Source organism: Oncorhynchus mykiss, chromosome 12 (genome assembly GCF_013265735.2).
Source record: "Oncorhynchus mykiss isolate Arlee chromosome 12, USDA_OmykA_1.1, whole genome shotgun sequence".
Classification (NCBI taxonomy): domain Eukaryota; kingdom Metazoa; phylum Chordata; class Actinopteri; order Salmoniformes; family Salmonidae; genus Oncorhynchus; species Oncorhynchus mykiss.
The window spans coordinates 7286608-7298953 of NC_048576.1; the positions used below are offsets into that span (position 1 = coordinate 7286608).

At 45.6% G+C, this 12346-nt stretch overlaps 1 protein-coding gene across 6 annotated transcripts in view; it reads left to right on the forward strand.

Moving 5' to 3' along the window:
- LOC110536882 (ras-related protein Rab-27B-like) overlaps positions 1 to 7399 on the forward strand; it is a 101879-nt gene extending 94480 nt beyond the window's left edge. For all 6 annotated transcript variants that reach the window (XM_036936784.1, XM_036936789.1, XM_036936785.1 and 3 more), the window contains one exon: positions 5655 to 7399. In XM_036936784.1, the coding sequence (XP_036792679.1) occupies positions 5655 to 5841 (187 nt within the window). In that variant the 3' untranslated portion in view covers positions 5842 to 7399. The remainder of the gene's footprint in view (positions 1 to 5654) is intronic.
- Positions 7400 to 12346: the final 4947 nt, after the last annotated feature.

Sequence of the window (12346 nt, forward strand, 5' to 3'; positions counted from 1 at the left end):
ACAATCTGGACCCTTTCTTTCTAAAACTATCTGCCGAAATTGTTGCCACCCCTATTACTAGCCTGTTCAACCTCTCTTTCGTGTCGTCTGAGATTCCCAAAGATTGGAAAGCAGCTGCGGTCATCCCCCTCTTCAAAGGGGGGGACACTCTTGACCCAAACTGCTACAGACCTATATCTATCCTACCATGCCTTTCTAAGGTCTTCGAAAGCCAAGTCAACAAACAGATTACCGACCATTTTGAATCTCACCATACCTTCTCTGCTATGCAATCTGGTTTCAGAGCTGGTCATGGGTGCACCTCAGCCACGCTCAAGGTCCTAAACGATATCTTAACCGCCATCGATAAGAAACATTACTGTGCAGCCGTATTCATTGATCTGGCCAAGGCTTTCGACTCTGTCAATCACCACATCCTCATCGGCAGACTCAACAGCCTTGGTTTCTCAAATGATTGCCTCGCCTGGTTCACCAACTACTTCTCTGATAGAGTTCAGTGTGTCAAATCTGAGGGTCTGTTGTCCGGACCTCTGGCAGTCTCTATGGGGGTGCCACAGGGTTCAATTCTTGGACCGACTCTCTTCTCTGTATACATCAATGAGGTCGCTCTTGCTGCTGGTGAGTCTCTGATCCACCTCTACGCAGACGACACCATTCTGTATACTTCCGGCCCTTCTTTGGACACTGTGTTAACAACCCTCCAGGCAAGCTTCAATGCCATACAACTCTCCTTCCGTGGCCTCCAACTGCTCTTAAATACAAGTAAAACTAAATGCATGCTCTTCAACCGATCACTACCTGCACCTACCCGCCTGTCCAACATCACTACTCTGGACGGCTCTGACTTAGAATACGTGGACAACTACAAATACTTAGGTGTCTGGTTAGACTGTAAACTCTCCTTCCAGACCCATATCAAACATCTCCAATCCAAAGTTAAATCTAGAATTGGCTTCCTATTTCGCAACAAAGCATCCTTCACTCATGCTGCCAAACATACCCTTGTAAAACTGACCATCCTACCAATCCTCGACTTTGGCGATGTAATTTACAAAATAGCCTCCAATACCCTACTCAACAAACTGGATGCAGTCTATCACAGTGCAATCCGTTTTGTCACCAAAGCCCCATACACTACCCACCATTGCGACCTGTACGCTCTCGTTGGCTGGCCCTCGCTTCATACTCGTCGCCAAACCCACTGGCTCCATGTCATCTACAAGACCCTGCTAGGTAAAGTCCCCCCTTATCTCAGCTCGCTGGTCACCATAGCATCTCCCACCTGTAGCACACGCTCCAGCAGGTATATCTCTCTAGTCACCCCCAAAACCAATTCTTTCTTTGGCCGCCTCTCTTTCCAGTTCTCTGCTGCCAATGACTGGAACGAACTACAAAAATCTCTGAAACTGGAAACACTTATCTCCCTCACTAGCTTTAAGCACCAACTGTCAGAGCAGCTCACAGATTACTGCACCTGTACATAGCCCACATATAATTTAGCCCTATCAACTACCTCTTTCCCAACTGTATTTAATTTATTTATTTATTTTGCTCCTTTGCACCCCATTATTTTTATTTCTACTTTGCACATTCTTCCATTGCAAAACTACCATTCCAGTGTTTTACTTGCTATATTGTATTTACCTTGCCACCAAGGCCTTTTTTTTTGCCTTTACCTCCCTTCTCACCTCATTTGCTCACATTGTATATAGACTTGTTTATACTTTATTATTGACTGTATGTTTGTTTTACTCCATGTGTAACTCTGTGTTGTTGTATCTGTCGAACTGCTTTGCTTTATCTTGGCCAGGTCGCAATTGTAAATGAGAACTTGTTCTCAACTTGCCTACCTGGTTAAATAAAGGTAAAATAAATAAAATAAATAAAAAATATAGGGAATAGGGTTCCATAAGGCTCTGGTCTAAAGTAGTGCACTATATAGGGAATAGGGTTCCATAGGGCTCTGGTCTAATGTAGTGCACTATATATAGGGAATAGGGTTCCATAAGGCTCTGGTCTAAAGTAGTGCACTATATATAGGGAATAGGGTTCCATAGGGCTCTGGTCTAATGTAGTGTACTATATAGGGAATAGGGTTCCATAGGGCTCTGGTCTAAAGTAGTGCACTATATAGGGAATAGGGTTCCATAGGGCTCTGGTCTAAAGTAGTGCACTATATAGGGAATAGGGTTCCATAGGGTTCTGGTCTAAAGTAGAGCACTATATAGGGAATAGGGTTCCATAGGGCTCTGGTCTAAAGTAGTGCACCTATATAGGGAATAGGGTTCCATAGGGCTCTGGTCTAAAGTAGTGCACTATATATAGGGAATAGGGTTCCATAGGGCTCTGGTCTAAAGTAGTGCACTATATATATGGAATAGGGTTCCATAGGGTCTGGTCTAAAGTAGTGCACTATATATAGGGAATAGGGTTCCATAGGCCTCTGGTCTGAAGTAGTGCACTATATAGGGAATAGGGTTCTATAGGGCTCTGGTCTAAAGTAGTGCACTATATATAGGGAATAGGGTTCCATAGGGCTCTGGTCTAAAGTAGTGCACTATATATAGGGAATAGGGTTCCTTAGGGCTCTGGTCTAAAGTAGTGCACTATATATATGGAATAGGGTTCCATAGGGCTCTGGTCTAAAGTAGTGCACTATATATAGGGAATAGGGTTCCATAGGGCTCTGGTCTAAAGTAGTGCACTATATATAGGGAATAGGGTTCCATAGGCCTCTGGTCTGAAGTAGTGCACTATATAGGGAATAGGGTTCTATAGGGCTCTGGTCTAAAGTAGTGCACTATATATAGGGAATAGGGTTCCATAGGGCTCTGGTCTAAAGTAGTGCACTATATATAGGGAATAGGGTTCCTTAGGGCTCTGGTCTAAAGTAGTGCACTATATATATGGAATAGGGTTCCATAGGGCTCTGGTCTAAAGTAGTGCACTATATATAGGGAATAGGGTTCCATAGGGCTCTGGTCTAAAGTAGTGCACTATATATAGGGAATAGGGTTCCATAGGGCTCTGGTCTAAAGTAGTGCACTATATAGGCAATAGGGTTCCATAGGGCTCTGGTCTAAAGTAGTGCACTACATAGGGAATAGGGTTCCATAGGGCTCTGGTCTAAAGTAGTGCACTATATAGGGAATAGGGTTCCATAGGCCTCTGGTCTAAAGTAGTGCACTATATAGGGAATAGGGTGCCATTTGGGATGCATGCGATGCATGTCTGAGTGCTGGGCTTGTCATTCAGAGCTGTACTAGCAGAGAGGTTGTGGTTCATTAACATAAAATAATACCTGGTGGATCTGTTCTCAGGACACAACCGGAGTCATTTGGTTGTTATTACGACAGCCTCTATCGTGTTCAGTCCCTCATACCCTAACGTGCTTGACATGGTCCCTCGATTTAACTTTCAGATATAAGATACGACTAGTAAGACCAGGTAGAATGCTCTGATGTGGGTTTTTGGTGTGATCTTGTCTGATGTGGGTGCTGATGTGGTCCTGTCTGATATGGGTTTTGGTGTGGTCCTGTCTGATGTTGGTGTGGTCCTGTCTGATGTGGTCCTGTCTGGTGGGTTCCTGTCTGATGTGGGTGTTGATGTGGTCCTGTCTGATATGGGTGTTGGTGTGGTCCTGTCTGATGTGGGTGTTGGTGTGATCTTGTCTGATGTGGGTGTTGATGTGGTCATGTCTGATATGGGTGTTGGTGTGGTCCTGTCTGATGTGGGTGTTGGTGTGGTCCTGTCTGGTGTGGTCCTGTCTGATGTGGGTGTTGGTGCGGTCCTGTCTGATGTGGGTGTTGGTGTGGTCCTGTCTGATGTGGGTGTTGGTGTGGTCCTGTCTGATGTTGGTGTGGTCATGTCTGATATGGGTGTTGGTGTGGTCCTGTCTGATGTGGGTGTTGGTGTGGTCCTTTCTGGTGTGGTCCTGTCTGATGTGGGTGTTGGTGTGGTCCTGTCTGATGTGGGTGTTGGTGTGGTCCTTTCTGGTGTGGTCCTGTCTGATGTGGGTGTTGGTGTGGTCCTGTCTGATGTGGGTGTTGGTGTGGTCCTGTCTGATGTGGGTTTTGGTGTGGTCCTGTCTGATGTGGGTTTTGGTGTGGTCCTGTCTGATGTGAGTGTTGGTGTGGTCCTGTCTGATATGGGTTTTGGTGTGGTCCTGTCTGATGTTGGTGTGGTCCTGTCTGATGTGGTCCTGTCTGGTGGGTTCCTGTCTGATGTGGGTGTTGATGTGGTCCTGTCTGATATGGGTGTTGGTGTGGTCCTGTCTGATGTGCGTGTTGATGTGGTCCTGTCTGATGTGGGTGTTGGTGTGGTCCTGTCTGATGTTGGTGTGGTCATGTCTGATGTGGGTGTTGGTGTGATCTTGTCTGATGTGGGTGTTGATGTGATCTTGTCTGATGTGGATGTTAATGTGGTCCTGTCTGATGTGGGTGTTAATGTGGTCCTGTCTGATGTGGGTTTTGGTGTGGTCTTGTCTGATGTGGGTGTTAATGTGGTCCTGTCTGATGTGGGTGTTAATGTGGTCCTGTCTGATGTGGGTTTTGGTGTGGTCCTGTCTGATGTGGGTGTTGGAGTGGTCCTGTCTGATGTGGGTGTTGGTGTGGTCCTGTCTGATGTGGGTGTTGGTGTGGTCGTGTCTGGTGTGGTCCTGTCTGATGTGGGTGTTGGAGTGGTCCTGTCTGATGTGGGTGTTGGTGTGGTCCTTTCTGGTGTGGTCCTGTCTGATGTGGGTGTTGGTGTGGTCATGTCTGATATGGGTGTTGATGTGGTCCTGTCTGATGTGAGTGTTGATGTGGTCCTGTCTGATGTGGGTGTTTGTGTGGTCCTGTCTGATGTGGGTGTTGGAGTGGTCCTGTCTGATGTGGGTGTTGGAGTGGTCCTGTCTGATGTGGGTTCTGTATGTCCTGTCTGATGTGGGTTCTGTATGTCCTGTCTAATGTGGGTTCTGTATGTCCTGTCTGATGTGGGTTCTGTATGTCCTGTCTGATGTGGGTTCTGTATGTGTCTTGTCTGATCTGGGTTCTGCATGTCCTGTCTGATGTGGGTTCTGTATGTCCGGTCTGATGTGGGTTCTGTATGTCCTGTCTGATGTGGGTTCTGTATGTGTCCTGTCTGATGTGGGTTCTGTATGTCCTGTCTGATGTGGGTTCTGTATGTCCTGTCTGATCTGGGTTCTGTATGTCCTGTCTGATCTGGGTTCTGTATGTCCTGTCTGATCTGGGTTCTGTATGTCCTGTCTGATCTGGGTTCTGTATGTCCTGTCTGATGTGGGTGTTGGAGTGGTCCTGTCTGATGTGGGTTCTGTATGTAATGTCTGATCTGGGTTCTGTATGTCCTGTCTGATGTGGGTTCTGTATGTCCTGTCTGATGTGGGTTCTGTATGTCCTGTCTTATGTGGGTTCTGTATTTCCTGTCTGATGTGGTTCTGTATGTCCTGTCTGATCTGGTTCTGTATGTCCTGTCTGATGTGGGTGTTGGAGTGGTCGTGTCTGATGTGGTTCTGTATGTCCTGTCTGATGTGGGTTCTGTATGTCCTGTCTGATGTGGGTGTTGGAGTGGTCCTGTCTGATGTGGGTGTTGGAGTGGTCCTGTCTGATCTGGGTTCTGTATGTCCTGTCTGATCTGGTTCTGTTTGTCCCCTGTAGGATCCCGTACTTTGAGACGTCGGCAGCGACAGGGTCTGAGGTGGACAAGGCCGTCATCACTCTGCTAGACCTGGTCATGAAGAGGATGGAGCAGTGTGTCGACAAGCCCACCGCCGAGCCCGCCAACGGGGGAGGAGCCACCAAGCTGGAGGACGCCGCGCCTGACCAGAAAAAGTGTGCATGTTAGACTTGGCCCCTCCCACGTCCCCTTCTCCCTACTCTGATTGGTGCTCTAGCACCCCCTCTGGTGGCCAGACACAGAAGTGCAGCAGCATTATGACAGCGTGATGTGTGAGGGGGCAGCTCAGTCAGCCACACTGCAATGGCGCTGTAGTTCTGGCCTTGCACGGTCTGTGTGTACTGTGCTGGGCCTGACTATATGTCTCTCCTGTCCTGTCCTGTCCTGTGTTGCGTCTCAAATGTCACTCTATTCCCTATTACAGAACTCCCCGAGTGGCACAGCGTTCTGAGGCACTGCATCTCAGCACTAGAGGCGTCATTACAGACGCCCTGGTTCGATTCCCGGACTGTATCACAACCCGCCGTGATCGGGAGGTCCCATAGGGCGGCACACAATTGGCCCAGCGTCGTCCGGGTTAGGGTTTGGCCGTCATTGTAAAATAACAATTTGTTCTTAACTGACTTGTCTAGTTAAACGATAACTAAAAGGTCAAATGAAGGTTAAATAAATATAGTGCATTACTAGTCATACAGTGTGAATAGGGTGCCATTTGAGACAAGAGTCTGGCCTACCAGAGGCCTATGCTTTTATAGGACTTTATATCCCAATGTTGTTTACAAGTGTATGTCCAATCTAATCTACTGCCTTGGCTGTTAAGGCCCTATCCATATTACAGTACCAATATTACAGGATATTAATAAAAACATGTGACCAGTTATTTATATATGATTTATATTTCATTTTTTTTGTGTATTTTAAATATAAGTTATATTTTTTTCTTTTTTTAATGTATTTTTTTGTTTTAGAATAAATGATGGTTCCACACATTAATTTGAATAATAATATTCAAATAACAGTAAACAATAACAGTGTCTAGCTAAACAATAACAGTGTCTAGCCAAACAATAACAGTGTCTAGCTAGACAATAACAGTGTCTAGCTAAACAATAACAGTGTCTAGCTAAACAATAACAGTGTCTAGCTAAACAATAACAGTGTCTAGCCAAACAATAACAGTGTCTAGCTAAACAATAACAGTGTCTAGCCAAACAATAACAGTGTCTAGCTAAACAATAACAGTGTCTAGCCAAACAATAACAGTGTCTAGCTAAACAATAACAGTGTCTAGCTAAACAATAACAGTGTCTAGCTAGACAATAACAGTGTCTAGCTAAACAATAACAGTGTCTAGCTAAACAATAACAGTGTCTAGCTAAACAATAACAGTGTCTAGCTAAACAATAACAGTGTCTAGCTAAACAATAACAGTGTCTAGCTAAACAATAACAGTGTCAAGCTAAATGTGCATAAAAGACAGCAACAACTTTATCATATTGTAATATCAGTCAGGAAAATATATTGCCAAAGCAGAAAATCTAATCTCTTGAGAACTGCTGTTGGCCTGTTTGTCTGTGTGCCAAAATCACCTTCACATTTCCTGTAGTCCCGGGGCAGGATTGTCTGTCTGTCTGTGGTTGTTATCAAGGGCCTTTGACATTCCTAGCTACTAATCTCATGTGACAGACTTTAACAATAAATCTAGCTAGTTAGCTAGTGCACTCGAGATGTAGTTCTGTGTTCCTGTTTCTCCGTGCCCCATCTACCAGCTTTAAATCAAATCAAATCAAATCAAATTTTATTTGTCACATACACATGGTTAGCAGATGTTAATGCGAGTGTAGCGAAATGCTTGTGCTTCTAGTTCCGACAATGCAGTAATAACAAGTAATCTAACTAACAATTCCAAAACTACTGTCTTGTACACAGTGTAAGGGGATAAAGAATATGTACATAAGGATATATGAATGAGTGATGGTACAGAGCAGCATAGGCAAGATACAGTAGATGGTATCGGGTACAGTATGTACAAATGAGATGAGTATGTAAACAAAGTGGCATAGTATAGTATAAAGTGGCTAGTGATACATGTATTACATAAGGATACCGTCGATGATATAGAGTACAGTATATACGTATGCATATGAGATGAATAATGTAGGGTAAGTAACATTTATATAAGGTAGCATTGTTTAAAGTGGCTAGTGATATATTTACATCATTTCCCATCAATTCCCATTATTAAAGTGGCTGGAGTTGAGTCAGTGTCAGTGTGTTGGCAGCAGCCACTCAGTGTTAGTGGTGGCTGTTTAACAGTCTGATGGCCTTGAGATAGAAGCTGTTTTTCAGTCTCTCGGTCCCAGCTTTGATGCACCTGTACTGACCTCGCCTTCTGGATGATAGCGGGGTGAACAGGCAGTGGCTCGGGTGGTTGATGTCCTTGATGATCTTTATGGCCTTCCTGTGACATCGGGTGGTGTAGGTGTCCTGGAGGGCAGGTAGTTTGCCCCCGGTGATGCGTTGTGCAGACCTCACTACCCTCTGGAGAGCCTTACGGTTGAGGGCGGTGCAGTTGCCATACCAGGCGGTGATACAGCCCGCCAGGATGCTCTCGATTGTGCATCTGTAGAAGTTTGTGAGTGCTTTTGGTGACAAGCCGAATTTCTTCAGCCTCCTGAGGTTGAAGAGGCGCTGCTGCGCCTTCTTCACGATACTGTCTGTGTGAGTGGACCAATTCAGTTTGTCTGTGATGTGTATGCCGAGGAACTTAAAACTTGCTACCCTCTCCACTACTGTTCCATCGATGTGGATAGGGGGGTGTTCCCTCTGCTGTTTCCTGAAGTCCACAATCATCTCCTTAGTTTTGTTGACGTTGAGTGTGAGGTTGTTTTCCTGACACCACACTCCGAGGGCCCTCACCTCCTCCCTGTAGGCCGTCTCATCGTTGTTGGTAATCAAGCCTACCACTGTTGTGTCGTCCGCAAACTTGATGATTGAGTTGGAGGCGTGCGTGGCCACGCAGTCGTGGGTGAACAGGGAGTACAGGAGAGGGCTCAGAACGCACCCTTGTGGGGCCCCAGTGTTGAGGATCAGCGGGGAGGAGATGTTGTTGCCTACCCTCACCACCTGGGGGCGGCCCGTCAGGAAGTCCAGTACCCAGTTGCACAGGGCGGGGTCGAGACCCAGGGTCTCGAGCTTGATGACGAGCTTGGAGGGTACTATGGTGTTGAATGCCGAGCTGTAGTCGATGAACAGCATTCTCACATAGGTATTCCTCTTGTCCAGATGGGTTAGGGCAGTGTGCAGTGTGGTTGAGATTGCATCGTCTGTGGACCTATTTGGGCGGTAAGCAAATTGGAGTGGGTCTAGGGTGTCAGGTAGAGTGGAGGTGATATGGTCCTTGACTAGTCTCTCAAAGCACTTCATGATGACGGATGTGAGTGCTACGGGGCGGTAGTCATTTAGCTCAGTTACCTTAGCTTTCTTGGGAACAGGAACAATGGTGGCCCTCTTGAAGCATGTGGGAACAGCAGACTGGTATAGGGATTGATTGAATATGTCCGTAAACACACCGGCCAGCTGGTCTGCGCATGCTCTGAGGGCGCGGCTGGGGATGCCATCTGGGCCTGCAGCCTTGCGAGGGTTAACACGTTTAAATGTCTTACTCACCTCGGCTGCAGTGAAGGAGAGACCGCATGTTTTCGTTGCAGGCCGTGTCAGTGGCACTGTATTGTCCTCAAAGGGGGCAAAAAAGTTATTTAGTCTGCCTGGGAGCAAGACATCCTGGTCCGTGACTGGGCTGGATTTCTTCCTGTAGTCCGTGATTGACTGTAGACCCTGCCACATGCCTCTTGTGTCTGAGCCGTTGAATTGAGATTCTACTTTGTCTCTGTACTGGCGCTTAGCTTGTTTGATAGCCTTGCGGAGGGAATAGCTGCACTGTTTGTATTCGGTCATGTTACCAGACACCTTGCCCTGATTAAAAGCAGTGGTTCGCGCTTTCAGTTTCACACGAATGCTGCCATCAATCCACGGTTTCTGGTTAGGGAATGTTTTAATCGTTGCTATGGGAACGACATCTTCAACGCACGTTCTAATGAACTCGCACACCGAATCAGCGTATTCGTCAATGTTGTTATCTGACGCAATACGAAACATCTCCCAGTCCATGTGATGGAAGCAGTCTTGGAGTGTGGAGTCAGCTTGGTCGGACCAGCGTTGGACAGACCTCAGCGTGGGAGCCTCTTGTTTTAGTTTCTGTCTGTAGGCAGGGATCATCAAAATGGAGTCGTGGTCAGCTTTTCCGAAAGGGGGGCGGGGCAGGGCCTTATATGCGTCGCGGAAGTTAGAGTAACAATGGTCCAAGGTCTTTCCTCCCCTGGTTGCGCAATCGATATGCTGATAAAATTTGGGGAGTCTTGTTTTCAGATTAGCCTTGTTAAAATCCCCAGCTACAATGAATGCAGCCTCCGGATAAATTGTTTCCAGTTTGCAGAGAGTTAAATAAAGTTCGTTCAGAGCCATCGATGTGTCTGCTTGGGGGGGGATATATACGGCTGTGATTATAATCGAAGAGAATTCTCTTGGTAGATAATGCGGTCTACATTTGATTGTGAGGATTTCTAAATCAGGTGAACAGAAGGATTTGAGTTCCTGTATGTTTCTTTCATCACACCATGTCACGTTGGCCATGAGGCATACGCCCCCGCCCCTCTTCTTACCAGAAAGATGTTTGTTTCTGTCTGCGCGATGTGTGGAGAAACCCGTTGGCTGCACCGCTTCGGATAGCGTCTCTCCAGTGAGCCATGTTTCAGTGAAGCAAAGGACGTTACAGTCTCTGATGTCCCTCTGGAATGCTACCCTTGCTCGGATTTCATCAACCTTGTTGTCAAGAACAGGAACTAACCACCTCACACCTCATGCCTAGTGACTACACACTCCTCACACCTCATGCCTAGTGATTACACACTCCTCACACCTCATGCCTAGTGATTACACACTCCTCACACCTCATGCCTAGTGATTACACACTCCTCACACCTCATGCCTAGTGATTACACACTCCTCACACCTCATGCCTAGTGATTACACACTCCTCACACCTCATGCCTAGTGATTACACACTCCTCACACCTCATGCCTAGTGACTACACACACCTCATGCCTAGTGATTACACACTCCTCACACCTCATGCCTAGTGATTACACACTCCTCACACCTCATGCCTAGTGATTACACACTCCTCACACCTCATGCCTAGTGATTACACACTCCTCACACCTCATGCCTAGTGATTACACACTCCTCACACCTCATGCCTAGTGATTACACACTCCTCACACCTCATGCCTAGTGATTACACACTCCTTTTCTAATCCAACTTTTCTATTACAAAATAATAACATGATAGTATATATATATATATATACTATCATGTTATTATTTTGTAATAGAAAAGTTATATATATGTATATATAGTGACCAGGACAGACGGGCAGTCAGTGTTAACTATTATTGTGTTTAAGACAAGACGAAGTCCACAGTGTAGTGACTGTTCTGTAAACATAAAGTCATGTGGTGTCGTCTACTGGTGGTTCTATAACTAGGTGAGAAAAAAATGGTATTCCTTACTTTGGCTGAGATTTGAGATTGATCAGGTTAACAGTGGATATTTCTTATCAGACATAGCTACGGCCAAAAAAATATTGACACCCTTGCACTTTTTCCTTAAATAATTATCTATTTCTTGTCAAATAAGGTTTAAATCGAGAGAAGAAAAAAAAAAATTTTTTTTTGGGGGTCTCAACACATTGTTATTCTAATTTCAACTTTGCAGAACCAATTTTATTTAGACTATTTTTAATAATAGAAAATAAAGAAAAATGGCATAGAGAAAATGATTAGCACCCCTGAGCTAGTACTTGGTTGCGTCACCTATGGCCAAGACTGCCAGCGAATGCCTCTTGCAGCCATCAGTGAGCTTCACCTTTCTACTGGCAACTCTTCAGCAGCAACTGTTCTAATTCTTCAGCAGCAACTGTTCTAATTCTTCAGCAGCAACTGTTCTAATTCTTCAGCAGCAACTGTTCTAATTCTTCAGCAGCAACTGTTCTAATTCTTCAGCAGCAACTGTTCTAATTCTTCAGCAGCAACTGTTCTAATTCTTCAGCAGCAACTGTTCTAATTCTTCAGCAGCAACTGTTCTAATTCTTCAGCAGCAACTGTAAAGTTGGAGTAGTGGCAATGTAAAAATGGGGGGACAATGCAAATAGTCCGGGTAGTCATTTGATTATCTGCTCAGCAGTCTTATGGCTTTGGGGTAGAAGCTGCTAAGTAGTCCCTATGTCAACATCCACAGGTTGATCTCTGTTAAGTAGTCCTTATGTCAACATCCGCAGGTTGATCTCTGTTAAGTAGCCCTTATGTCAACTGCCACAAGTTGATCTCTGTTAAGTAGCCCTTATGTCAACTGCCACAGGTTGATCTCTGTTAAGTAGCCCTTATGTCAACTGCCACAGGTTGATCTCTGTTAATTAGTCCTTATGTCAACATCCGCAGGTTGATCTCTGTTAAGTAGTCTTTATGTCAACATCCGCAGGTTGATCTCTGTTAAGTAGTCCTTATGTCAACATCCGCAGGTTGATCTCTGTTAAGTAGCCCTTATGTCAACAT